Source organism: Polyergus mexicanus, unplaced genomic scaffold (assembly GCF_030449975.1).
Source record: "Polyergus mexicanus isolate NDT 795.1 unplaced genomic scaffold, iyPolMexi1.0 SCAF_7, whole genome shotgun sequence".
NCBI classification, from domain to species: Eukaryota; Metazoa; Arthropoda; class Insecta; order Hymenoptera; family Formicidae; genus Polyergus; species Polyergus mexicanus.
Window position 1 is genome coordinate 5,167,352 of NW_027223327.1, and position 27,130 is coordinate 5,194,481.

At 34.8% G+C, this 27,130-nt stretch overlaps 2 protein-coding genes across 9 annotated transcripts in view; one reads left to right on the top strand and one right to left on the bottom strand.

Annotated features, from left to right (window-relative positions):
* LOC138934661 (serine proteinase stubble) overlaps positions 1-16,953 on the top strand; it is a 49,471-nt gene extending 32,518 nt beyond the window's left edge. For 2 of the 4 annotated variants that reach the window (XM_070298640.1, XM_070298641.1), the window contains exons 2-9: positions 10,661-10,750; positions 12,310-13,166; positions 13,588-13,859; positions 14,294-14,684; positions 14,948-15,474; positions 15,541-15,838; positions 15,912-16,037; positions 16,122-16,953. In XM_070298640.1, the coding sequence (XP_070154741.1) occupies positions 10,669-10,750; positions 12,310-13,166; positions 13,588-13,859; positions 14,294-14,684; positions 14,948-15,474; positions 15,541-15,838; positions 15,912-16,037; positions 16,122-16,280 (2,712 nt within the window). In that variant the 5' untranslated portion in view covers positions 10,661-10,668 and the 3' untranslated portion in view covers positions 16,281-16,953. Of the gene's footprint in view, positions 1-5,224; positions 5,234-10,660; positions 10,751-12,309; positions 13,167-13,587; positions 13,860-14,293; positions 14,685-14,947; positions 15,475-15,540; positions 15,839-15,911; positions 16,038-16,121 lie in introns of those variants that run through there. The other 2 variants (XM_070298639.1, XM_070298642.1) reach the window with 2 other exon arrangements.
* LOC138934663 (uncharacterized) lies at positions 16,459-27,079 on the bottom strand. Of its 5 annotated transcripts, none has more exons than XM_070298646.1 (8): positions 26,646-27,079; positions 24,815-25,079; positions 23,779-24,065; positions 22,056-23,355; positions 21,615-21,826; positions 21,129-21,314; positions 20,574-20,772; positions 16,459-17,521 (listed from the first exon to the last, which is right to left on the bottom strand). In XM_070298646.1, the coding sequence occupies exons 2-8, from the start codon at positions 24,849-24,851 to the stop codon at positions 17,382-17,384; spliced, it is 2,361 nt and encodes a 786-aa protein (XP_070154747.1). In that variant the 5' UTR covers positions 24,852-25,079; positions 26,646-27,079; the 3' UTR covers positions 16,459-17,381. The 5 variants fall into 5 exon arrangements, with proteins under 5 accessions (XP_070154747.1, XP_070154745.1, XP_070154748.1 ...); XM_070298644.1 differs by having other exon boundaries at positions 24,815-25,234; XM_070298647.1 differs by having other exon boundaries at positions 23,779-24,062; positions 24,815-25,327.
* Positions 27,080-27,130: the final 51 nt, after the last annotated feature.

Sequence of the window (27,130 nt, forward strand, 5' to 3'; positions counted from 1 at the left end):
GAGAACTTTGTTACAAAATTTGAGTAAACATTCTGTTAAAGCTCGATCTAACTTCGAGAGCTCGCCTCGCATAAAATTCTCTTACAACATCATTATAACCGAGTGTTTTTGGTGCAATCGATATATACCTCCTTCGAGATATAAGTCTTCAGATCCGAATAGTATCATCGTGGATTCATTGTTAGATCGGTGCCGGCAATAGCGTGATGTGACCGTTCGTCTGCTTCTTGTGCGCTTTTATCAGACTGGCCTAGCGCTTCTCGGTCGGCTTCCTCCGCGCAACGGAATGCTTGGATTATGGAAGTTGCATCTTTTCAACATCGTCCGTCGTGTCCCATCCACATGTGGTATCGCACGCACGCATTTTATCGCAACGCTAAAATGTTATCGCATTCTCTACCGCACGATAGATTAATATACATGTATATGCGATATCGTCCGGTATCTGTAGGATGTCCCAGGTTACAAATAAATCGTACTCTTTGTCGAATAATTAAGCACCTTTTAACAAGATTTCCGGAAATGCGTCGCTATTTCTTAATGTATCTAATGCATGTATTTGCCGCTTCTTAATTTTTCACGTAGAATTTTCGTAATTCTGTTTTAATTTATTCTTTACATTTTTATAACAGAACATTTATTTGAATTGACAAAACAAATTTCCTTATGATGGTAAAACATGGTTTTAAGAGAAGAGAGAGAGAGAGAGAGAGAGAGAGTTCTCTCTATCAAGTCAAATAAAATTTCTTCAAATATTTTATTACAAAAATGTGATTATTAAATTTAATTATAACAAAATTATCAACTTGTTGTTTACACAAAGAATTATTTATACAAAAAAATAACACATGCATTGTACACTGAAAAATAAATATACTAAATCCAAATAAAATTTTTTTGATTGAAAATAATTATTAATTTAAATATTTGCAAAAGAATTTGTAATCTCAATCTAGCAGCAAATATATTTAAATTAGAGTAAAATATATAATAACAATGAAATATGCTTTTATTTGCAAATAAAAAAAGAATTTATTTTTTTATCCTTATTATATATTAAAATAATATCTTTAAAAAAACATTTTTTTAATTTTTGGCTGTTTGTTTCAAAAACACAGATTTTCTTTATTTTAATAAATAATTTTTTATCTTCAAATAAATTCTTTTATATTAAAATTATAAATAATTAATTTTAAAAATTATAATTTGTATTACATGTAAATAATAATTTATTTAATATAACAAAGCATTCTTGGAAACAAAGTATATATTTATTTAAATCAAAAAATCAATATTAACAAAATGTATTTATTTGATTAAAGAAAATTTTATTTTTAGTGTATAATTAAAAAATTGAAATCTCTCGAAAACGATAGATTTCTGAAAATTTTTTTGCCAGAGGAGAAAAATACTTATTTTTTATGATAAAAAATACGATAGTATTAGTCTGTAGTCTGTAGTATGTGCCCTATTTATATAGGACATCCTGCATACTCGTTTGCATACGTCATACGTCGATGATCGTTTGCCGGCCGGTTCATCGGCCATATGCTCGCCTCGACTACTTTACTGCGTAAAGTAAAAGAGGAGACGTAATTTCTCGTCGTTCCGATTTGCTCCAATTCACCCGACATCGCATATATACATCGACTGCTGCGTTTTGTTATGCATATCTGCAACTTGTGCATAGTCGTGTACGAGTTAGTATCATCATGCTATCGGTATAATCTATACGTCATCGCGCTTGTAATCGCGCCTTTATAACCGAAAGAAATCGCATCTCGAGAAACTTGGGGAAACTTTTCCATAGCAACACACCGAATATTCTTACATAGTCGCGAAGGAGCTTACTCGGCGAGCATTCTGTTACTCCCCCTAATCATCGTCCATTTCCTCCGCTGGAAGAACTGTTACGCCCGCTCATTAAACTTGCCAACGCCGCTCGAACATACCCAGGAAAGACATAAATTAAATTACTCGCGAATTAAAGCGCCGTGCGGAGCATAATTCACATGGAAGGGCGCGCACGCATAGTTGAGAGAAGCTCTCCTGAATCTCTTGCCGTCCGAGTGTTGCCGCGATTTTATTTTGTCGCGTTGATAACCATTCACCCGTAACATCTGAAATAAAACAATCGTGATACCGCACTCCCGGGCAAAAGACCGCCACAACTCTCGAAGAGTGAAATTATTTTAAGAGGAAAATATTGTAGGAGTTATTCTGCAGATACAAAGCGACATAAGAATATTGTAAACGTACTATTTAAAAAAGAAAAAATAATATAAATTAATATAACACGATTTTTCTTAAATACTCTGTTATTTGTAAATTTATATTATGTAAAATTTACAAATTTATAATTTGTATAACTGATTTATACATGTATCGCAATTTCTTTCTATTTATTGTAGAAAGAAACGGAAATCATATATAAATAGAGATTTAAAAGACCGAGATTTTTAAAAATGGAAGAGAAACTAAGTAAAAAAAACCAGTATTTTTGGGTAAATAACTGTCTTTTTTCTTTTTTTGGTAATTTTGAAAGATAGTGCCAGTTTTCTTGAAACAATAGATAATATGGGAATTAAATTAATTTTGTTTACTGGGTCAGTAATCAATTTCAATGAATGTAGCTGAGCTGATTACTACTCCACATTTGTTTAATCAGTTGTGTTCGAATATTTTAAAATAGGTTAATTTTGATTTTTATAATTCGATGGTATTTTTTGATGTTTTTTATTTCTAAAGTTTCATAAAAGAAAATTCTCAAGCTCGTAGTTAAACTGTTGTTATTTTTGTTATTTTGTGGACTAGAAGTGAGAATAATACAAAACATGGAATCTGATACCTAATTTTAGTAAATTTGATGCTTATTTTTTAAAGCCGTACATCAAAGGTTAATAAATAAGAATCAAAATTAGATTTTTGCAATAAATTTTTGCAAATACAATAGACATTCTGAATAATTAATGAGGTAAACAATCCATTTTTGGGGAAGTAAAAATCAGTTTTTTTACCTAGTGTTTTTACCCAAAATTTTTGTTTTTTACCCAAATTTCTTTTTTCATTACTCTTTTAATCTCTATATATAAATGCAAACAGGGCATTTATATACGAAGATTCAAAAATTGATCCGTTTGGTTTGAATCTTCTTTTCCTGCGCTTCAAAACTTTTTCTAGACATTTATTTTCGATGCAAGAGGCATGCGACCAAAGGGAACGCGTATAGAACGCGCGAACTTTTTACGAACAAGAATCTCGAGATCCATTTGCTGTCGGATGAGAACAATTAAGCAGAAATGAAAGGATACGAGTAACTATGATGACCGCTAGTCGTTACGGAATATTTCTTTCGACAGTGACGTGCGTTGGAAACGCGGTTATCGCACACTGAATGTTTTTCTTGATGGGTTCTCGTAGATGCGAAATAACTCTAGACAATAGACATGTTCTTGCCTTTTATCCTGGGACAAGAGATTTGTGCCATTTTTATTGCATTCTACCTCAATCATCGTACAATACCATATCATCTTACATTGCGATTTTTTATACTGAGTTGCTTCCGTATTTTTCCATCTTGATTGTTATTTTACATCTATTATTAATTCAATATTTATTGATTGCATATTATATTTGTTGTATTTGCAACATCTGGAGGATGCCTACTCCCTGGAAAAACATGGAGAACCTAGGATTATCATAGATTTTTTTTATACTTGCTAGAAAAGTGTAAGAATTCTCATAAAATTTTATTGGAATTAAAAAAGAACTGATTCTCTCTTTGATAATTTTATTTTAAGCAGTCATCAATCTACCCATTGACAAAGTTGTGCGCGCGCGCGCGCGCGTGTGTGTGCGTGTGAGTGTGTGTGATGAGGGAGAGAGAGAGAGAATTAATGTATTCAAAATATATTATAGATAAATGTATAATATCTATCGCTCTTTATATATTCAATGTCTTAAGAGAATATAATGCAGTACATATTTTTTATTGTATTTTTTTTTTTTTATTGTAAGGAAATAAAAGTGTTATGTAGGTGAAAAATGTTTATCTTACGGAAGCTAGTTTTTGCTTTCTCATAGAGGAAGCTTTGTTTTCGTGATAAAATTTTCTTTCGAGTTTTTTATGCCAATGTGTTCAGAATGTTCTAAAACGTTAAAAAATCATATTCTTAAAAAATGTCTGTATGTATGTATGTATGCGATTTGTTGTGCAACCGCTAACTTACACAATTTTTGAGATATCTAAGTTAATTTTTTTACATGAATAGAATATTATTAAAGGATGGTTGGTATTGAATTTGGTGAGAATCGATGAAAAAGTTCATTTTTTATAAAATTTTGAAATTTTTAAAAAATGCTTGTATACATTGTAACTTTCGCAAATTTTGAAATATCGAGTTAAATTTTTTTACATAGATAGAGTATCATTAAAAAATGGTTGGTATTGAATTTAGTGAGGATCAGTGATTGCTTCTTTATCTTTTTATTTCGCTTATAAAGCTTCCTCTATGCGAAACCAAAAATTGAAAAATCCACATGCTTAAAGGAGCTTAAACTTTGTGAAATAAAATGATGAGGAAGCAATGTGCAAGTTTCTAATTTGCACAATTCAGCTTGTTTTAATACATTTTCAAATCTATTACTTGAAGTGACTCTTTATTTTTCCTCTGCATGAGTGAAAAGTATTAGAAAACGCATAATATATAAAAAAGAACTTATTTTAGAAAGTTGCATCCAAAAAAATACCTAAAAATATTCTCTTGAACAAAAAAAATACCTGAAGAATTTGGAAACCTTCAGGGAACTTTCCTACAAAATTCGACATCCTGAACATGATTGTACTTCAAATCACATTATTCTAATTACTAGCCTGTTGTCAGAATTAACTTCAATTAACTAAAATCATATAATTATATTATAGAGTAAAATATATTATATATTATATTAAAAATATAATGTACACACACATATTAAAAAGTTCATAAAAATTGTTTATTTCGCAATACATCGATGTTTGCGTGTATTCTAGCATAAAGAGCATGAAGAATTAGATACGTTTGATTTATACGGTGTCTGTTTCAAATAGTGTACACATCTCACGCGTCGCATGGCACGTGCCTGGGAACTGGGAAGTCAACAGCGAGAAGATCCTGTGGGCGTTACGAAATCTTGTCACGACCATCAATGCTAATGGACTCATATACTTGGCCGATTCGCCTTTTAGTCCAATGTTAGTAAATATATGACCAAAGTCTGAAAATTGAATGATTAAGCTTTATACAACGGTTATATCCTTTGTATTCGTCATTATTTTTAATCAAACAGGAGACATATGTAAATTTAACAAATACGGCTGTAAATCATACGCGACTTTATCAATATTTATTCATTTTATTAATACGGCGATATGACGTTTTTTTTCTCTTTTTTTAATGGTAGATTGAGAGAATTGGATAATTTTATTACTTCCCCCCCCCCCCCCCGCTTCGTGTATGCTTATATATATGTTATATAAATTATTATTCGAACCAATCTATTTAAATATAATCTACAGAAATGCCTTATACGAATTATCCGTACTTTCCGCTTATAAATTTAGAATTGCAACAGATATTAATCGTCATGAAAAAATTACACATTTGCTTCTGTGAAGCAGCTTCAACACGCTTCGGATTTTATTGCGGCTAATGGATGATCTGGCAGTGATGGCATAGCTCTTTTTGTATTATTGTACACGATTATAGTAGTCACGATGAGGAAGATCGATAAGCGCGATTTGAAATCCGCGGTCACTGGGTCATCGGACATCTCTTTTTTCTCGTCCTTGGTACATGTTCTGGCTCAAGTGGCAGCGACCGCAGCTACTGATGGCAGCAAACGAAGAGTCGCAGCCGGGTAGCCAGCGACAGTTCTATATTCTGCTTCTTGACCTTGTCCCAGAGCGGCCTCCGACACGAACGCGAGCATGCAGGATAGACTTTATAGACCCGATTTTACAACGACAGTTTAGAGAGGCTATGGCCTAATATACGTATTGTTTAGCTAAAATCAATTTTTTTATTTCATAATGCATGTAGCCTCTTTTATATTTGAATATATAGGGTGTCCGACAAGTAAGTGACCAGACGAAAGGTGAAGATAGATTGGGTCAAAAAATGGTGCAGGACTTTTCGACTCAATTTGATCCAATCTATCTTCACCTTTCGTTTGATCACTTACTTATCGGACATCCTGTATAGGGTGTTCCAAATCAGGTCAATGAAACTTCAGAGTCTTATAAGAAATGGAATTTGGAGCCAAAAAGTTCCTATAAGCATAGGTCCGGAAATGCTTCCTTAAAAAGTTATCTAAAGTTTCATTGACCTGATAGATCCGGAAATGCCTCGTTAAAAAGTTATCGAAAGTTTCATTGACCTGACCTACACCCTGAGAATATAAAAGAATGAAGATCTTACGCAGTCAAATTAAGCACCGACTTATATTCGCATATCAGTTTTTCAATTAGTCCACATTTAGATTCAAGAAAGAAGCACAGATCCAGAAATAATATCATAAAAAATTGCAGTTTTTTATATATACATACATACTTTATAAAGCCCGTTTATGAAGTGCGTTTTAGATAATGTAAACATATTTTGATATAAAAAATGAAATATCTCGTAAAATATTTAGTTTTTGATAATTTTACCGTAATACTTTTATGTACAGAATAATCAGACAAATCAATTAGTGTAAAAAAGACAAATAATTATTTAAAAAAATACATTTTAAATAATTATACAGGGTGTCCTAGACCATCCATACACCCCTTTTCTTTCAAAATGTATAGTTTTGAGGGGAACATAAGATGGTGTCATTGGTTTGACCTTGGATGGCATCGTTAAGGTCAAGTCAAGGACATCTTTAATTTCTTAAATGGAACCCTCTATTTTTCATTACATATTCTTGTAGCTTATCTCGAGAGCTTTCCAAAACACTATAATAAAGTATTTTTTTATTAAATACTTTTTGAGTTATTTTATATTTTAATCTGACATATTTTGATACAAAAAATAAAATATTTCGTAAAATATTCAGTTTTTAATAATCTTACCGTAATACTTTTATGTACAGAATAATGAGACAAATCAATTAGTGCCAAAAAAAACAAATAATTATTTTAAAAAATAATTTTCTTAAAAACTATCATTTTTTTATACTAATTGATTATTGAAAACTAAATATTTTACGAAATATTTTGTTTTTTATATCAAAATATGTCAGATTAAAATATAAAATAACTCAAAAAGTACTTAACGAAAAAATATTTTATTATAGTGTTTTGAAAATCTCTCGAGATGAGCTATAAGAATATGCAATAAAAATTAGGGTTTCCATTTAAAAATTTTAAGGTGATCTTTATATGACCTTAACAATATTCTTCAAAGTCATACTAATATTGCTTCGTAACGCGTTACTTGAAATCCTACAATTTTTGTATGAAACAATTTTCTCGAAAATGCTTTCCTAAGTTTTCCTAAAAAACGCCTGGCACGGGCGCTGTGATACATTCTGTATTCGCGACAAAATTCGAGACAAAGGTTGAAGTATGTAATGATTAGCATAATATTAAAAAATCTGCACAGTGTTTAATAGATTTTAGTTTAAATATATATTAACAACTTGCTTCGAAAAGACATAAAATTTTTTTATGACTTATCTTTATTACGTAAAAATTTAATATTTAAATATAGATACCTATGTTTATCTGACGGGAAAGGAAATATCCATTTAGCAGAATATCCGACATGAGCATCTATCTTCTCTGAGATATCGAGAAAGTTATCCGAGTTATACATACCCTCAAAAGTTGCGCAAGATGCGACATGTGGAATAGAGTTATGCTCGAGAACTACATTCGAAATAGCGATTTTCAAAAAAATTATAAAAGATTGAATTTTACATAAGAAAATATTGTTTGAAAATAATTAGAAGATGGATAATACACAAAAGTAACAGGAATGTGGCATATAATATACAAATGTTTAAATAACTTTGTAAAAAAATCTAGTAGATTTTTCACATAAATTCTTTAAATATATTTTTTACAGACATCTTTTAGATTTCTATGTTACTTAAACAAAATATAATATACTAGACTGCTAACAGCGATGTGACAGGCGAAGCTAAGGCAGCCATTTACAATTGGGCAGAATATATATATATATATATATATAATAAAATAAAGATCAATGCGGCTTGTGTATTGCAAAGCAATAAATAAGAAAAATAAATAATAGACCAACTATACGAGCTAAATTAAAGGCGTCAATAAAAAAAAATAAAAAAATAAAAAATTTGTGAATACAAGATAATTCTCTTTAATTAAATGTATTTAATTCAAATAAACGTTTCGATTTTACTTAGTCTTCTTCAGTATAACGCAAAAAATATAAGTAAATAAATTCTTAATAAAATATGTGAAGGTTAACGTGTGTTTTTCTCTAAAATGGAACAAAAACGAGCAAACCTCGTTTTTCGGTCTCCCTTTTGAAGTTTATATTTATATTTATATATAATTATATATATATATATACACACACATTTGCTATTAGTTTTATATGTCCTCCGAGTCTCTAGACCTCTAGACCATGAAAATAATTATTTGCAGTAAAATGTTCATTACAGATTGTAAGATATTTGCTGAGAGTTCAATTTTCTTTTTATCGCATTCAACTAGGCTGTCAATCAGTTTTTATCTTTGAAGAGAAAACTGCAATATTTCATGTGAAAGTATTGATTTATAAATATATGATACATATTTAATAACACATAGAAATAGTTAGTTTTTAAAAAAATAAGAGGAACAGGTTATATGTACTTACTGAAAATCATTGATATTTCTTTAGAAATCTCAATATCTATCTTAAGAATTTATTTGGATAGCCAAGTATGCTACAAATTATTGGCATTTTTATTTTTATATGTGCACTTGATATTTTTAGTTTATTTTTATCTTTTTTAATGTTTTAAACGTATACGTTTAAAAAATGAATAAATTACATTTGAATGAATGAATGACGTTTGAATAACATGAATCGATCAAATATCGAATTCTTATTGATATTTTGCCCAATTGTAAATGATTGCCTTGGCTTCGCATGTTCTTATATAAAATGTAGCCGTGTTATCCGTCTAGTATATTATATAGAAGTTTGTAATAAAATTCAATAAAAAGAATACACATCTTTCTATAAGAATGCAAAGAGAACATTTAAAAGATGTGTAACATCGGTGAAGATAATCGCAACGAAGATGATGAGACAGATCCAAGATGACGGTATCCTCGATCGAACATTCGAAAGCGAGAGACGTTGCATCGATGACCTGGAATGCGGGACCAGAATTCGGTGACAGGACAGACCAGGATAGCTTTTTTGTTTCTCGCGATATGTCTTACAATTAGCTTCGTGTTCGATGATACCTGTCGTGTCGTTGAAATACCGTCTCCGATCTCAGATTATTGTCAGCGAAATGATAGATAGAAATGAGATATTTCTCGTACAACGCATGTAATATCTTGACAATTTTTATACAATACTATTGCTGATAGCATTCACCGAATCCACACATTCTACAATTATAAATTAGTAAGAGAACGTTTTTTAAATCTAATGTTTAATTAATATATTAATTTATTTAATAATTAAATTTAAAGAAAAAATTAATATTATGTTATCGGTTAAATTTGACGAATCTAGAGTAGAAATAGAATAAGTCTGAAAGTTACCAGATTTATTTTAATTTCATCTATATCGTAGATTTAGATATTTTTAAATCTGAAATGCATATCTCTAAAGTAAAACTTATAAATTATGTATCTATTCCATTTTTATTCTAAATTACTGGATTATCTTGCATAACATAAATCACGCATGAGAAGTATCAAATTTTAAACGATCTTTGATGAAATATTGTGATATCGTTGATACCGATGATGGAAATATGTAAATTTTATTCTATTTTGGTCTTTTACTTTTGCCTTGTTTATCTCATCGCTTTCCAAATAAGAAAACGTTGTTACAAGCGATACATACACGTGTTGCGAAGATTAGAAAGACGCATTTAATATTCCGGATGGCTTCCTGTCTTTCTTGTAGGTAGTGATATTATGTAAATTGAAATCGCTTATATGAAGTGTTGTTTATAGAGAAATTATAAAGTTACGTGATATCAATATCTGTGTGATACACTTGTAATGATTTACTTATTCGTAGTTTTACTAAAAATGAGAAAAAAAGCGTATTATGTGTATACAAATATATGTATATATGCGTGTAGGATGAAATACATTTCGTGCATTTCTGAAAAGGGTTAACATGAAAAGCGTACATCAGCAATAGGGAATTGAATTAGAAAGAAGCGCGTGTACCCGTAGCAGAACAATAGACAATAGACGAGACGAAAAAGTAGACATAAGCGTAGATGCTCGCACATGCGCTCTCCTTTGACTTGATATAATTACAAAATCTATTACTAGGCCAATCATATTAGACTAATTTAGAGGGTTAAACCTCCAATTAGTCTTCCCAGCCTAGTAGCAGAGCGCGATTGGTTACCGATTATTCTCGAAAAACGCTTATCAATGACACCTAACCAATGACACCTTTGTTTTCAGGGATCAGAATGCGGTGGATTGGTTATGTGGCCACGATTCTCTGGTGGTCGGGCATCGCCAGGTCTCTCAGCACGCTGAATCGAGGTCACAGTCAGTAATATGTCTTTTGGTGATTTAAACATGCTTTTTGTCGGTATCCGCGGCATCTCTCTGTAGTTTTCTGTGTGTCTTCTCTTCTCTCGTCTCATCTCTTCTCATTTTTTTCTGTATACTTTCGAGCGAGCTGTTTGCAGCTACCGTTTCTCTCTCTCTCTCTCTCTCTCTCTCTCTCTCTCTCTCTCTTCTCTTTCTCATTTTTCTTCATTTCTCTTCGTTTCTATCCTCCCTTCACGCAACCTCTCTTTCTTTCGCCCGAAGGTTCTCTCCTTAAATGTGTAACGCTTAATTGGAAAGAGAACTCGGTCAAGATGCAGTCGGTCGTGCATAAGCGTGAGAAAAGAAAAGCGAAAGAAGGTGCTACTTTCTTTTTTTGTTTCCGATGAATTTCAAATAGAAAGAAAGGAAAGAGAGCTTTCCTTTATCTGTTAGCTCTTTACCGCTTTACGAAGACGCACAATTGACTGCACGCAGTCAGCCGGCAAAGATCAGTTGTGATCTTTGCCGGAAGAGATAGACGCGTTCGGGAAAAGAACAAATTTTAAATCGGGTCGTATTCGCGATGACTTCACTGTCAGGCTAACAAATTAGAAATATCTAGCGGCTAATAATGCTAACTTTCACAATCTCTAATTTTTGTAACGAGATTCCGTCACCCTCGTCTAACGATGAGAGTATCGAGAACGAAACAATTACATCGATTTTTCGAGCCGAACGCAACATCGACGGAAAAGAAAATATGCTGCATAAAGAAAAAAAAAATCTTTGCGAACTTCCTATAACATAATGCAATTATGGCGCACACTGACACGATCGTGTCAGTCTCCAAAGCGGAGAAAGCGACTATACATCGTGAAGCTATATCGCGGTCGTAATTCACGTTACCCGAGTCTTGCCGTGACTCGGTTAATGACACAGACCCCTCTACATACTCCTTCCAGCAATTAAGTTTCATTTTTTTATGCGAGCTCTCACAAACACGCGTTCTTTGACAAGTGGTACACTTTCACCTGGTTTGATAGACTCGGCAAGATAGATCTCGTGTATGTAAGACATGTAAGACAGTCTAGTTGTCGAGCGCGCGACACATATGACTTATCGTGCTGTATCGGCGCGACACGACGTCATGCGATATTCATTTTTTTAGCGCATCCATCAAATTTAATATATGTATTCTTTTCGCCCGGAGAATGTTTTCTTTCCCAATTCTTTCGAAACAAGCGCGTGGACAGAAATGTCGGTTTTGCGCGAAATTAAATTTGTCAACAGTATGATGAACGTTTCAACGCGCGTGTAACGTTTGATTTTCAATCTCGATGTGAAAAATGTAACGCGAACGTGAGAATAAAGAGTCACGGACTTATTTCACAGTATACTCGAAAAACGCTAATCAATATACAGCATAGATATCTCTAGTTCGGCTCTAACAAAAACACCGCGGTTTTCTCTCTCTCTCTCTCTTGCTCTCTCTTTCTCTCTTTCTCTCTCTATCGGTTGTTGGAAATATGGAACAACTAAAGAATAGCATGATCTCTCGTACATTTCATGTGCAGGTTACAAGATCAGTCCGAAGCCCTGCAAAGTGCCCGGTTCCGAGAGCAAGGAAGGCACGTGTATGTTCGTGTGGGAGTGCATCAAATCCGAGGGGACGCACGTGGGCGTATGCGTAGACACATTCATGTTCGGCAGTTGTTGCGTCCACAACACGACGGTAAACACGATAAGCGCGTCTCATCATTCTCATCGGCAGCAGCAGCAACAGCACGGCGATACGACTACGGGTACACTCAGGCCGATTCTGTTCGGCTCGGCGATGTCAAACGAGACTACTAGATTGACCACGTCAACCTCCTCTCTCTCGAGTTGGAGCATAGGGTCGAGCACTACGAAACCGAATCTTTATCAGCTTTCGGGATTTCACGGCTCGACTAGACCGTTAAAACCGTACCCGCATGGTGCCGCGAGACCCCTGCAGAAAAAGCCGCACGCGAAACCGACGTCCGAGCACGATGTTGACAGGTTGCAGACTCCCGCGGTGTCTGTCTCCGCGTCTTCCCTAAACACGTGGACAGAAGATATGCCGCAGGAAACGAAAAGACCCGGCGGTCATCATTCTCATCATCAGAAGACGAGACCAGACGAGGGAGCGACGAGTGAGAAACCTTTGTCCGTCCAAAGTCAACCGGACTTCAAGGACAAATTAGAGACCCATAACACGCTAATAGTACGTTTACCGGGAAAGGAGCACGCGGATGATGAGATTGCTGGCTCGAGCAAGCCGGCCAAACCGGGTAAACCGAATAATCTGAGGCCGTTTGAGTCGAGACCGGACGACGGGAAGATTGGCGACGTCGATCTCAGCGTGCAGGAGACGATAAATCGGCCAAATGTCAATTCCGTCATTGAAAACGTAAGAACTCTTTCACTTTGAACTCGTTAATTATTAAAATAATTTAAAAATTATTTTTTTAATGATGTATATGTTAATATTTGTTATAACTTTCTCCATATCGTCAAAGCTCGCTTTTCTTGGAACAATTGTATTTGGCTAATTTTCCAAAGATAATTTTAATTTTGGTTGATTTTAGTTAATCTTGGCTAAAAAATATTTATATAAAAATAGAAGTAATCGAAATCATAGATATCATGTCCAGGTCTTATGTTGGCAAACGATCCTCTTTATTTATTTTGCGCAAATCGATTAAAAATACTAAAAAGGTAATGGCTGATACAAGTATTCCTTCAATACTGCAAAGTATCGTGATTAACAGCGATCTATTCTTCGCGCAATGAGAGCACCATCAAGTTTAATAGAATATTGTTTTTAACAGGAAACAGCGAAAGAGCCCCATTCGAATTTGAATTTCATACACATTGAACGACCGCATTGGGCAACCAAGCCAGCACAATCGAAACCATCATCAACGGATTTCCCAAAGCCGTTTTTCTCGGTCAAAACAACTACCTATCGACCGATCTCGATAAGTGGTCAGGAAGATCAAAGACCAAATTTTATCTCAAAACCAAATGTCTGGGCTCTGTCCACGAAAACATCGACGACAACGACCACCAAGTCGATTTACGTCAAGCAGCCTTCCACCAGGTATGCGACTTGTCTTCAAATCGTCAAAAACAGTATTATTCTGTATTGCGAATCGATTTATAAAAAAAAGAAAGGAATTGTTATAGCATCGCTCTGGAATCCTGTACTTTATCACTGTTAAAAGTGGTATAAAGTGAGCTCTGAATCACTCAGTGGTAAGAGCAGTTGCCCGGAAAGCGAAAGTCTCATTATCAAGTCAGCCATTCATATCTCGGATATTTTTTCTAGTCCACAAATATTATTTTTTAACAATTATTTGTCGGATTGGAAAAGTGTGTAAATGTCCTACACGTCAATATCTCTGCCAGTGATAGATGATTACTACAGCGTATTTGGGCACACACCTAGTATCACCCTCCATTACATACATTCCTGTTTATTACTTCGCGTGAATTACATATCGGACATAACGTAAAATTTGTCTTTTATTCTAGCGCAGCCGGATCCATACCACAAACTTCTCATTGGCAAGTAACTACAGAACCGATCTTCGTCACAAAACAGAAACCATCGTCGCTCTCACCGTCATCCCCGTCGTCGTTCTCGTCAACTTCGTCTTTTTCATCATCTTCGTTTCCGTCGTCATTATCATCATCGTCATCATCGTCATCATCGTCATCATCACCCAAACCAATGACCGCGATTACTGTATCGGAAATTGTACAAATACCATCTTTAAGTACGAATTTTCATTTCTGGTCAAACAGCTGGACGCCACCTAGGCCATCCTTGAAACCGCACTGGACGGATAGTTCTGCTCTCTTTCAAAACGGATCGGAAAGTTTTCTATCGCGACCGAGTTTTAAACCGACTGAATCGCAACAAGTACGTCCAAGTATTTTCTCTCTTTGATAGATGTTGATTGTCGCTCGATATTAACATTACTCAATATTCCAATAATCTTATTATACATAGTCTCTTTTCCACTTTTGGTACATTTAATCGCATGAATTGATTTATATTTTAAACATCTGTACTAAAATTTTGAATAATTATTTATTAATAATCTTATCAATATAATATTGTATTTATAATCGAAAAATTTATCGCCATGCAAGGTATTTATATGTACTATGCATTTTGCGTAGAGCACCGAATATCAGAAGCCCCTAGGTTCGGCGCACTACATAACGACATCTCACTTGGAAACATCGACTAGGCCAAGACCAACGAAGAAAACCACAATGCTGAACACAACGTCGCCGATTACATTGATGTCCTCGATAACCATCCACACTACAATTAACCCGACGACTGCGATGACAACAGTAACGATCGCGGAGAGTAACACAGTCAATGCTAGCACCACGAATGCCGTCACAACGCAAAAATCGACTGATCGCGAGAAAGCAACGGTGGCGAGCGAGAAGGGAACGGGTTCGGTGATGACGGTCGCAGCCGCTGACGAGAGCAAAAACATGCAATGCGGAATACCGCCGTTATTCCCACGACCAGAGACACGGATCGTCGGCGGCAAGGACGCGCCGTTCGGCCGGTGGCCCTGGCAAGTGTCCGTGCGTAGGACGTCTTTTTTCGGCTTCTCGAGCACTCACCGGTGCGGCGGTGCGGTGCTCAACGAGAATTGGATCGCCACCGCGGGTCATTGCGTCGATGAGTGAGTAGTCGCCGTTTCTCTTTCGTGAGATATTATTATCGATGCTACTTGACTGTCGACTTTCAGTTTGCTGACATCGCAAATACGGATACGAGTCGGCGAGTATGACTTTTCGTCGGTCCAAGAGCGGCTGCCCTATGTGGAACGTGGCGTCGCCAAGAAAGTTGTGCATCCCAAGTACAATTTTTTCACATACGAATATGATCTGGCACTGGTGCGACTCGAAAGCTCCTTGACGTTTGCGGCGCACATCTCGCCAATTTGTCTGCCAGCCACGGATGATCTTCTAATCGGAGAGAACGCAACAGTGACGGGTTGGGGAAGATTGAGCGAAGGTGGAACATTACCCTCAGTGTTACAAGAGGTAATTTTCAGAGTTGAATAATCTTTTTATTCCATAGCCCTATTCACTACTCACATTTTTACTATTTTTTAAGGTTTCCGTGCCGATAGTAAGTAACGATAGGTGCAAATCAATGTTTTTAAGAGCCGGCAGGCACGAGTTCATACCAGACATCTTCCTCTGCGCCGGTTACGAGACTGGCGGGCAAGATTCGTGTCAGGTATGCTCAATTATAAATTACACTTAATTCAGATATGATGCTTTTATCGATAGAAATATTTTATTGTTCTTCCATTACACGCAGGGTGACTCCGGAGGCCCTCTTCAAGTACGCGGAAAAGACGGCAGGTACTTTCTGGCCGGTATCATATCGTGGGGGATCGGATGCGCGGAAGCCAATTTACCGGGCGTCTGTACGCGAATTTCCAAATTCGTACCGTGGATTTTGAAGAACGTCACCTGATCTACTCTACGATAAACGAGACTATGATAGACATACGAATGACAGGAGAAAATTTGGCGAAATCCGATGCGCAAATAAGCGATTTGCAATATTGCTTCACGCGATATCAAAAAACCAAGTCAGTTATTTTAAATTTTAGATTCTTCTCCTAAATGAAAACATGTCTTCTATGTCATTTGCATTTATTTATTTGTGTTTACACTGCCGCTCACGAAATAACATAATCTGTGGTGTTGTTACATACAAAAAAATATACTCACTAAGTGAAATGTCGAATCATCGGATATACGTACTAGCGACATATGCAAAACAATCGTGCATTGTAGCAATATACGCCGAGAACTTGTATTTATATATAAATCTAAGAGTAAGGAAATAATATATATTTTCTAGGTTAAGGCTACAGTTAAATAACCGAGGGAAATCTGTAATAAAGAGGTCAAAGAAGTATTGTCTGATAGAGACTAAAGAGAACGTCGTTATCCTTCTTGCCACTTTGCTTCGAAAAATGGGTATAATACGACATTTGGGAAAAGAGTTGCAATTTTTCGAAAATATTTTATATATATGCACCAACTATAAATTTATTATAATATAAAAACTATCTATTTTATTGTTGGAAAATTAGTTTTAATTAATAAATCCAGATACCTAGATTCCACAAATTAGATAAATTCAGCTTAAGAACAAGTTACATCAATAGTAAATGTGAAAATGTGAGTGAAAATTTTTATAATTATTATAATTTTAATATTTTCATAATCTTTTTTACAGCAAATGTGTTATAAATGTGCTTGTGTCGATTAGCAAGACATATAAGATATCGCTCTTCCATTCGAGATAACTCGGAACGTTCTTCCAAATGCTCAATTACGTATTTCGAATTACACTGCCTCTCTTTCTTATCTTCATACTTCTTTATTTACAAATAGGAATTTGTACAGAGATCTGCACAATGTTAATTGCGTGTACTTGATAATAGTTATATGCGAGCTGGAGAAGGTGAAGTCTATACATTATAAGATATAGCTATTTATAAGTATCGCCAAATAAACGAATGGTTATTTAAAAATCTTAGAATTTATCGTAAATTATACATGTCTACAGTATTCTGGAATTAAGCGGATCGTCCACTCGACCGGCAATTAGACTCACCGAAGTTTCGGTGTCAACAATGAAATAAAGGAATGGATGCAAAGCTGTAAAAGGTACAGGTCCGGCTCTCTCGAACAAACCGTTACCTAAAAGAAAATTATAAACTTATTATTATTAAATAAACTTGCAAAACGCCATTTTTAATCATATATAATATTAGTAATATTTTCTAAAATATGTATCTCATGTTTCACATATTACAAAAGATAAAGTAATGAATTACGCGCATTTCAGAATAGAATTAACACGAATTTAACGGAATGAAACTTTTGCGAAGAAATACTTAGAAAAAAATCTATGATTTATAGAATTTGTATGATTTTCTTTACAATTGTTTGATAGAAATAATGCAATATTTTGGTCACGCATAATACAAAGCTTATTGTTTGTGCTTCACGCAGTGCAAAGGAGAATCGTGTTTAAATTGAAGGGAATATGCAGAGTCTAAATCGATGAAAAATGTTATATAAAAATATGTATAGAGAAAGAAAAAAGAGCGAGAGATTTAATATAAGTGCGAATTTGCAAGAGACTAAAATCTCGATTTTTATTTTTCCTATAAATCAGGAGAAAACAAGCTAAAAATTATGCAAATTAGAAACTTGTATATTGCTTCCTTATCATTTTATTTCATTCACAAAGCTTAAGCTCCTTAAAACAAGCGAGTTTTTTAATTTTGGATTCCTCATAGAGAAATATCAAAATTTGCTAGAAAGTTAGGGCGAATACAGAAATTTCTCAAAAAATTCAAAATTTTATAAAAAATGAATTCTTTCACCGATCTTCACTAAATTCAATATCAACCGTCCTTTAATAATATTCTATTCATGTAAAAAAACTTAACCCGTTATCTCAAAATTTGCAAAATTTAGAGCGTGTACAGACATTTCTCAAAAAATTCAAAATTTTATAAAAAATGAACCCTTTCACCAATCTTCACCAAATTCAATACTAACCATCCTTTAATAATATTCTATTCATATAAAAAAATCAAATCCGATATCTCAAAAATTGCGTTAGAGGTTGTACAAATTAAGTTAGAGGTTATACAAATATTGCGTATATAATATATACATACATACATACATTTTTGAAGAATAATGAAAACAAAGCTTCTTCGATGAGGAATTATTGTTATACTCTTTTTACGTTTGCAAATCTCTGAATAATTTTCAGAACCTATAGTTTTACATTTAGAGAATAATAAATAAGAAATGTTTAGAGACAAAATAACCCTTTCTGTCTAAATATTTTTTATCATATCATTATCATACTTTATTTATATATAAAATATATATATATATATATAATTGTTCTTTTCGTCTACCTTATATATATATATATATATATATATATATATATATATATATATATATATATATTTCGTCTACCTTATATATATATATATATATATATATATATATATATATATATATAAGGTTGACGAAAAGAACAATTTCGTAAAAATATATAATGATAGAACAATTCAAAAACCCTCGGTGAATGTAAAAAAGATGACGCAAGATTTTTTTAATTGACTTTCATTGCGACCTCAAGCCAGGATATCAGCAATTAAAATTGCGTACATTGAACAACAATACTTCTAGAGAATATTTCTAAAAATAATCGATAATTTTATTCACAGTGGTGAGAAAATAGATGTTGTCTAACTACGTGTCCTCGAAATTCGCGTCCTCGCGAATAGAGCGCATTTGCATTTCACGAAGTTGTATAAACGCATCAATTTCTGATAATTTACTCCACAAAAATTAAAAAAAATATTTGTATAGAAAAGCATCTCTGGCTAAACTATCAACTTCTTTTTTTCCCGAAGCAGAGACTATGAAATTACATTTGTAATTTTAATTTTATGACATTTTGAAGAGATAATGATCCATGCTCGGCGTAATTATCGCGAGACTTGATTAGCTTAATTGCTTGATTCTACATTTGTTCTCGGCAGTTTCACAATCTTAAATAAGACTCAGAAGCCCGTTTCCATATAATTTTGGCAACGCAAATAGTCTCGACATTTAGAAGCATGGAAGCGGTCGTTAAGAATAAGCAGCATTAAGTAATGAAGATTTAGTAGAACGTAAAATGAAACAGCGAGCGGAAGCAAAAGGGAGAAAGAGGGGGAGGGAGGCAAAAGGAAGGGAGGAAGAAGAAAGAGGGGAGAGAAAAAGAGATGGAAGGAGTGGAGAGAGAGGGGGAAGGGGGGAATGGGGAGGGGGGGTGGAAGAAAGAGAGAGGGAGGGAGAAAGAGGGGGGGAGAGAGAGAGAGCATTCAATAGTAATGGCCGGTCATCGTCGGATACATGTTCACGATACGTGACATTGTCGTCGCGTCATCGTTTACAAATTATGCGCACGTTTCTAAAGAGCATTCGACCCGCGTGGCGAATCTTTGCGATTCTACCCGTTAATACCGGATATTACGTCAACGTGATTACCTCTTTGAACATTATTATCTCCGATGCCGCTTGAGACTCGAGACGAATCGCTATTCGCGTCCGCTGTTGGTTCCAACAACTTAAATCACCTGTACGTGTGTAACATCCGGTCACTTGTCTGCATTCGAGACAGGACTAATTTTTCGAATGTTACGAGTTAAATTAATATTGTCGCGGCTCGTGCAATTGTACAATCGCATAAAATGGATCTGGATAATTGAATCTGGATAATTGAATCTGGATTGCGATGATAGTATCGATGTAAAGTAATGTCGGAATTTGCGGAGCGAAGTTATAATGAATAATAAATAATCGCAAATAATAAAAACTCAAAAATATAAAAACTCGAGAAATTATTAAACTGTCGAAAACATAAATTTAATTAACGAAAACGGATCCGCAATTATCATTTGTCATCACATTTACAAGCGAAAAAAAGTACATGTTAATTAAGAAATATATAAAGAACGCATTATAGAAAAAGAAAAGGAGAGAAGATGCTAAAAGGATTATACGCGCAAAATTATATAAATTGGATTCTTAAATTCAGGACGTGAGTATTAAGAAAAAGAAGGATATATATGATTACATTATGTTTGTGAAAATAGTTACCGTTACCGTTACGGGTTAATTAAAAGGAGGTGGTGCCCACGACAGTGCATGAAAAGCAAAAGTAAGAGAGAACCTGGAGGCAGATATCGGTAATAGTCTCTTCGAGGTGGAACGACATTAGACGACTCACGAGAATGGGTACGGTCGGGTCTCATGTAATTCCTTATATTGACCCCTATACTCTGTTGCACGTCCCGGGCGTATACACCAAAATCGGATGTCATGGGCGAGAGATCGGCTAATCTCGGCTCGAACACGTCCACGATTCCCAACTACAAAGGAAAAACATAAATGTAGAAAACGCATCATAAAAAGTCCTTTTTCAATACGGATTCATTGAGAAAATATTTTAAAAATGAACGAACAAACGCGCAAAAATAAAATTTAAAAAATTATAATTATATACGGACCATATATATGCTTAACATTATAAAATTGTTTTACACCTCTTTATGATTTCTTATAAATAGTTGTTGATCAAATCTTGGGATAAGAGCCTTTGAAAATGAATGAAAACACCGGAATTGCAGAAAACTAGATGTGATTTCGCTACGCACGATCAGCTGATTGTAATTTTTGCTTTTATTTTATATCGACATCGAAGAGGATGACCTATTATTCCGCTTACCCTTTGCAGAAATGACGTCAGTGTGACAAAACCGCGTAGCATAAACGAAGGTATCGTGGCCCTGACCCAAGTAGGTTGTAATCGCTTCCTTAACGATCTCAATGACTTTCCGCTGAGATTTTTCGCCAGATGATGTGTGTCCGTTTTATCCGTCGGCATAAGAAGAATTATATTGTACCGAGGATCCTCGAAGATATTAAGAAAACAAGATTTATTATATTATACGCCTATACTTGCACAAGATATATTCGGAAATAGCTTATATTTAATTTATAAAGATAAGTTGCGATTCGAGAGAGAGCGACGTTCTGTCTATGCAGTACAAAAGTAATGATTTGAGCTATGAACTATGATTAGAATCGTGGAGAAAAAGTGTTTATATATTCAAGAAAAATTTGGAGTTAATAGCTAAAAAAATTAAGTTTAACGATTTTTTTAAATTCTAAATAAAATGAATAAATGAACTGGATTTTCATTTAGACTTACGTCTAGAGGAAATTCGAGCGCTACAGCATGCAACGATGGGAAGTACGCGAAAGGCAGCACAGCGATGTATCTCGAGGCCGATACTGAGGAAACATCGCAACCGTTTACCAGAAACGATATCTCCGCTGTAGAATCTCCGACGGGGGATTCGCTCGGGTTTACCGTGTTGTACGATTTCCAAATCTCCAAGTCTTGCATCCAGATACCTTCGTCTAAAAGATAAAGTTCTAATTCCAAATCGGAGAACACAAAAGGGAAGATTTTTATCCCAAATGTTATATTTCCATAAATGCAATAAATATTTTATATAATTTTTATTATAATTTTATGATTTGTTCTACTAGAGCGTAAAAGGATCGTGTATTCCGGGATCACATAATTTAATTAATAATTTAGTCGCGATTAATACGCGCGATAATCGAAGATGATGCTCGAATGTACCTGGATATCTAGAGAAGTATCCACGTGGACCCCTCGCTCTGCGTTCGCGTAGATTCGGCGATGTCGACTCATCTTTAACGGTACCATCGTTTATTACAACTTTCAAATCTGACTCCGATCCTTTCTTCTTTCGATTCATCGATACAATATTCTCATTTGTCGATGCAATCGTCTGATTATCCATGAAACCGGCAAATGCGGAATCATTCGAATTTCCGACGAGATTGGTCAGAATTGTCGTATTTGTCGCTTGGATAGATGATATCGTTGTTATTGTAGCGGACGCTATAGCGTCGTCATTAACATCGATGATTCCCGTCATTGTGAGATCACGCATAGGAGCAATTATCTCTGGAGTAGTATTTTTGACTGGAAAAGCGTCCACCGATGTCTTACTCGATTGCGAAAAAACACTGTTATCCGTCATAGTTTCGATAACGGGACTTGGAGTAGCTAAGTTTATAGCGCTGGTTAAAGATGTTGATATCGCGGGAATTAACGAATTCGAGGTAACGGTATTCGCATCGGTAACAGACATGTTATTAATGGGCGTCACATTGATGACAATCGCGGCGATCGTAGTCAGTAAAATATTTCTCGATATGTCGTCACCCATCGCACTGCCATTAACCGCCGTTATCGTATCTGGGTTATGTAGTATTTGAATATTTGCATTAGAATTTGCATTTTCTACATTCTCCATAGCGGCATTAGGAACGATGATATTCGCGACGGTTTCGTCTGTTCCAACATCCTCGGCAGCGATTGTCGAAGTAATCTGCGGACTCTGATCGCCTACGACAAGAACCGTGGTCAGATTCGTTTGCCTATCCGCGATGACTGTTGTTGATGCTGGCTGGATATCTTCGCCGAAAGTAACCGCAGGTAAGGAATTTGTTGCCGACGACGTACTTAGAACAGCTGATTCAGAACTTGCGACTGTAATCGATTGCACATCGATCGCATCCATCGTGACACTTTGTTGAGTGATGTCCACTGCGGTGGCTGAAGCAATCGTTGTTTCCGAAGGAAGCGTTGTAATGGTTAATGTTATCATCGTTGTGTCCGGCTCATTCGTAGTATCTATCGTCTCTATCGGGATCGTTGAACTGGCAGTGGACATTGGAAGTTTGGTTGTATCCGAAAAATCTCCCATATTGACGGTAACGTTCGCTTGTTGCTCGATATTCGACAGATCGAAACCATAAAATCTCAAAATATCTTCGTATTCGGGACGAAGTCTAGTGTTCTCCCTGCTCAGCGTCAACCCGCCCAGAAAACCATCGACATTGAGGTAATTCTTGAAATCAGTAAAATTTTATAAATAAGTGAAACTACTCGCTTTAATCAAACTTTTATACTAATTATCAGCTTTATTTTTCTATTTAATCCATCTCATATCTACACTAAGAAAAAAAAGTTGTTAACTTGACTAAATGCGTTCAACTGATTATTATTTTTTTAATTGACATATTTAAGTACTTAAGTCAAATACGTCATGTTAGATTTAAAGTATCGTATTTAATCTAAATACTTAAATGTTTCAATTAAAGAAATAGTAACCAGTTGAACGCATTTAGTCAAGTTAACAGCTTTTTTCTCAGTATAATATTAAGCAAAATATCAAACGATAAAAAAGAATCTGAGAGATTAAAATAAGAAATTGAAGCAACTTTCGGACGATATTCCTTTAGATATTTGCATCGCTCTTGTGGGATCTTACTCTTAATCGTCGGTGAATATCTCTGAAACCGATTCTGGTAACATTCCTGGATGGCAATCCTATGGCTTCAGCGATCTGTTGATGTCCCCTATCGGTGGATCCTTCATAGAGCGCCGCCAATACGAAGGCGACCCCCGTAGGCGAAAACGCCACGTTTCCGTGTGCCGCGTACTGCTGAAGGATCTTTAACCCGAGATCGTTGACGACGTCGGTGATCACGTCGACCGGACGCTGCGTGTCCACGCGATACCAAGGATCGTACGTATAAGCGTACGCGAACGACACTGCTACAACATAACAACACGGCCGGAAAATTTAGAATTTATATAATTATAATATAATAGTGTAATTATATATTATATATTTTTTTTTTAATTTTATTAATTAGATATATAATAAATTTTATGTATTATATATAAAATATATAATTATTTATAATATAAAATTCTTTTCAATAGAATTCATTATATATAATTATATACATATACATATATACATTACATATATACATATACATACATACATACATACATACATACATACATACATATATATATATATATATATATATATATATATGTGTGTGTGTGTGTGTGTGTGTGTGTGTGTGTGTGTGTGTGTGTGTGTGTGTGTGTGTGTGTGTGTGTGTGTGTGTGTGTGTGTGTGTGTGTGTGTGTGTGTGTGTGTGTGTGTGTGTGTGTGTGTGTGTGTGTGTGTGTGTGTGTGTGTGTGTGTGTGTGTGTGTGTGTGTGTGTGTGTGTGTGTGTGTGTGTGTGTGTGTGTGTGTGTGTGTGTGTGTGTGTGTGTGTGTGTGTGTGTGTGTGTGTGTGTGTGTGTGTGTGTGTGTGTGTGTGTGTGTGTACACAATATATATATATATATATATATATATATATATATATATATATATATATGTATGTATGTATGTATAATAATTATATATTGTATATTACATATTATATAGTACAATACATATTATATATTATATATTTTCGGGCTGATCCATGCTAAATCGAATCAAAACGATCTTACGTACGCTGCAATACAACGATCCAGTGTAATGGGTTTCCCATCGTTTCCGGTCGCTGCTGCCTTGCACGCAAGAGTGCTGCCCGCGGCGTCGGGTTCTGTTAGGACTAGCCTTAGTCGTTCGCGCTCCACGTCGGAACTAACTTGGTACGATAGACTAGCAGCCGCCGAGGCCCGAGGTTTGATTAAAGCCCGCTCGAACTCGTCTTGAAGCGCGCCAGAAGAGGCCCGCTCTTGGGGCCCGCCGATTATTACCGCGATTTCCTAAATGGCTAAGATTGTAATCCCCGTTAAATTGCGCACATATCTTTCCCCCTCAGCCAATTCTCCTTCCTTTCTCTTGTTGCTGCTCTTCTCCTCTCTGTATTCTTTCAGAAGCTACTATCTTCCAGCGTTTCATCACGAAAAGGATCCTAACCATGCCGCTCTATGTGCGTGTTACATTCGTTTTATGTTTATCCATGCTTATGTTTATACGTACAGACGCGTTCGTTGGCTATATATAAATTGATTTGCACTACTAAAAAAAAATAGGGAACACTTTTCATATCCTAAAAATTGGACTATTTTCAAACCGTTGAAACTCGACGAAAAATCATCGTAGACAAAAAATTAAAAAACCATTTTGTAACTTGAAATTTCAACTTTAACGCGCCATATGTGATTTTTAAAAATTTTTATATTATATCTTCCTGATTTTGTACTTTAAAAAAGAACACATTGTTTTGTTCTTTAAAATTATGTATTTTTGGCGCTCTGCAGGTCGATAAAAAAATTTGTCTCGAAAAATTCAACTCAAGTTGCATAAACTACATTTTACCTACAAAATGCTTTATTTAAAATCTTGCTACGATTTTTTTTGACCGAGTTACATGATTTTGAAATTAAACCTGTATTTTTTATAAATGATGTCGATACTTGGTGAAAAATCATCGTAGACAAAGAATTAAAAAAGCATTTTGAAGCTTGGAGTTTCAACTGTAACACAATATCAATAGTTTCAAAAAATTTTTTATTTTCTCATTTCTAGAAAATACAAGTTTAGTTTCAAAATCGTGTAAATCGGTCAAAAAAATCATAGCAAGATTTTAAAAAAAGCATTTTGTAGGCAAAATATTGTAGTTTGTGGAACTTGAGTTGAATTTTTCGAGAAAAATTTTTTTATTGAGCTGCAGAGTGTCAAAAATACGTAATTTCAAGGAACAAAAATAGTGTGTTCTTTTTTGAAGCACAGAAACAGGAAAATATAAAAATTTGTAAAAATCACTTATGGCGTATTAAAGTTGAAACTTTAAGCTACAAAATGCTGTTTTAATTGTTTGTCTACAATGATTTTTCATCGAGTTTCAGCGGTTTGAAAATAGCAAGATAGCCCAATTTTTAGAGTATGAAAACTGTTCTCTATTTTTTTTTTGAGTAGTGTATGTGATTTATATATATATGTTATTTCCTCTCTTTTCACGCAATCTAATAATACTTATGTTACATATGTCTATGCACAAGATAATTATACCAGTGAATGATCGGCCAAAGATTTATTACATTATTATATTGTATAATGTAATATATATTTGTATCATGGAATGATTACACACTCTCTCCTCTCTCTCTCTCTCTCTCTCTCTCTCTCTCTCTCTCCACTCCTCTCTCTCTTCCTCCAACATCAAGTTTAAGCTTTATTATTGATTAAAATCAAAGATATTATAAAAGAAGCGATTATTATTTAAATGCTTTAATAAATAAAAATTGTATTGCGCGCTCTCACACGTTTAACTTATATATATTAATTAAATATCAATTTAATTAAAGATTCTTTTGAATAATATTTTTATATTTACGGATTATTCATTGATGCGTCAACCCTATTTTTGATTAATTGGGTGAGCCAAACATTCCTTTCTCCTTTGACCGATCGGCGATCAGCGCGATCTTCGCAGATCACGAATCTTGGAAAATATGCGGATATCGCACATCCGATAACGGTAGTAGATAGCGGCACGAATGTGCGGTAAAGACGAAGCGAGAATCTGCTTTCGACTGATCCAAGTAGAAGGATCTCCATGAGTTACAGCATTATGTAATAACGCCACGGTGACTTTTACCCGCCGCCACGGGTGGTTGCTTAATGTGCGGAATCTGTGCGAGATCCGCCACGCTAACAATGCGTGATTACTTCGCCGAGCAATTTATGCCGTGTGATCCTCTCCTCATCTGCATCGCTCGTTTCTGTTTCACTATCATATTATCGATACATGTGGCGTTTCTGCGACTAAATTCAAGATCATTTTGTTACCAACTTCATAAAATACATTTGTAACTATTT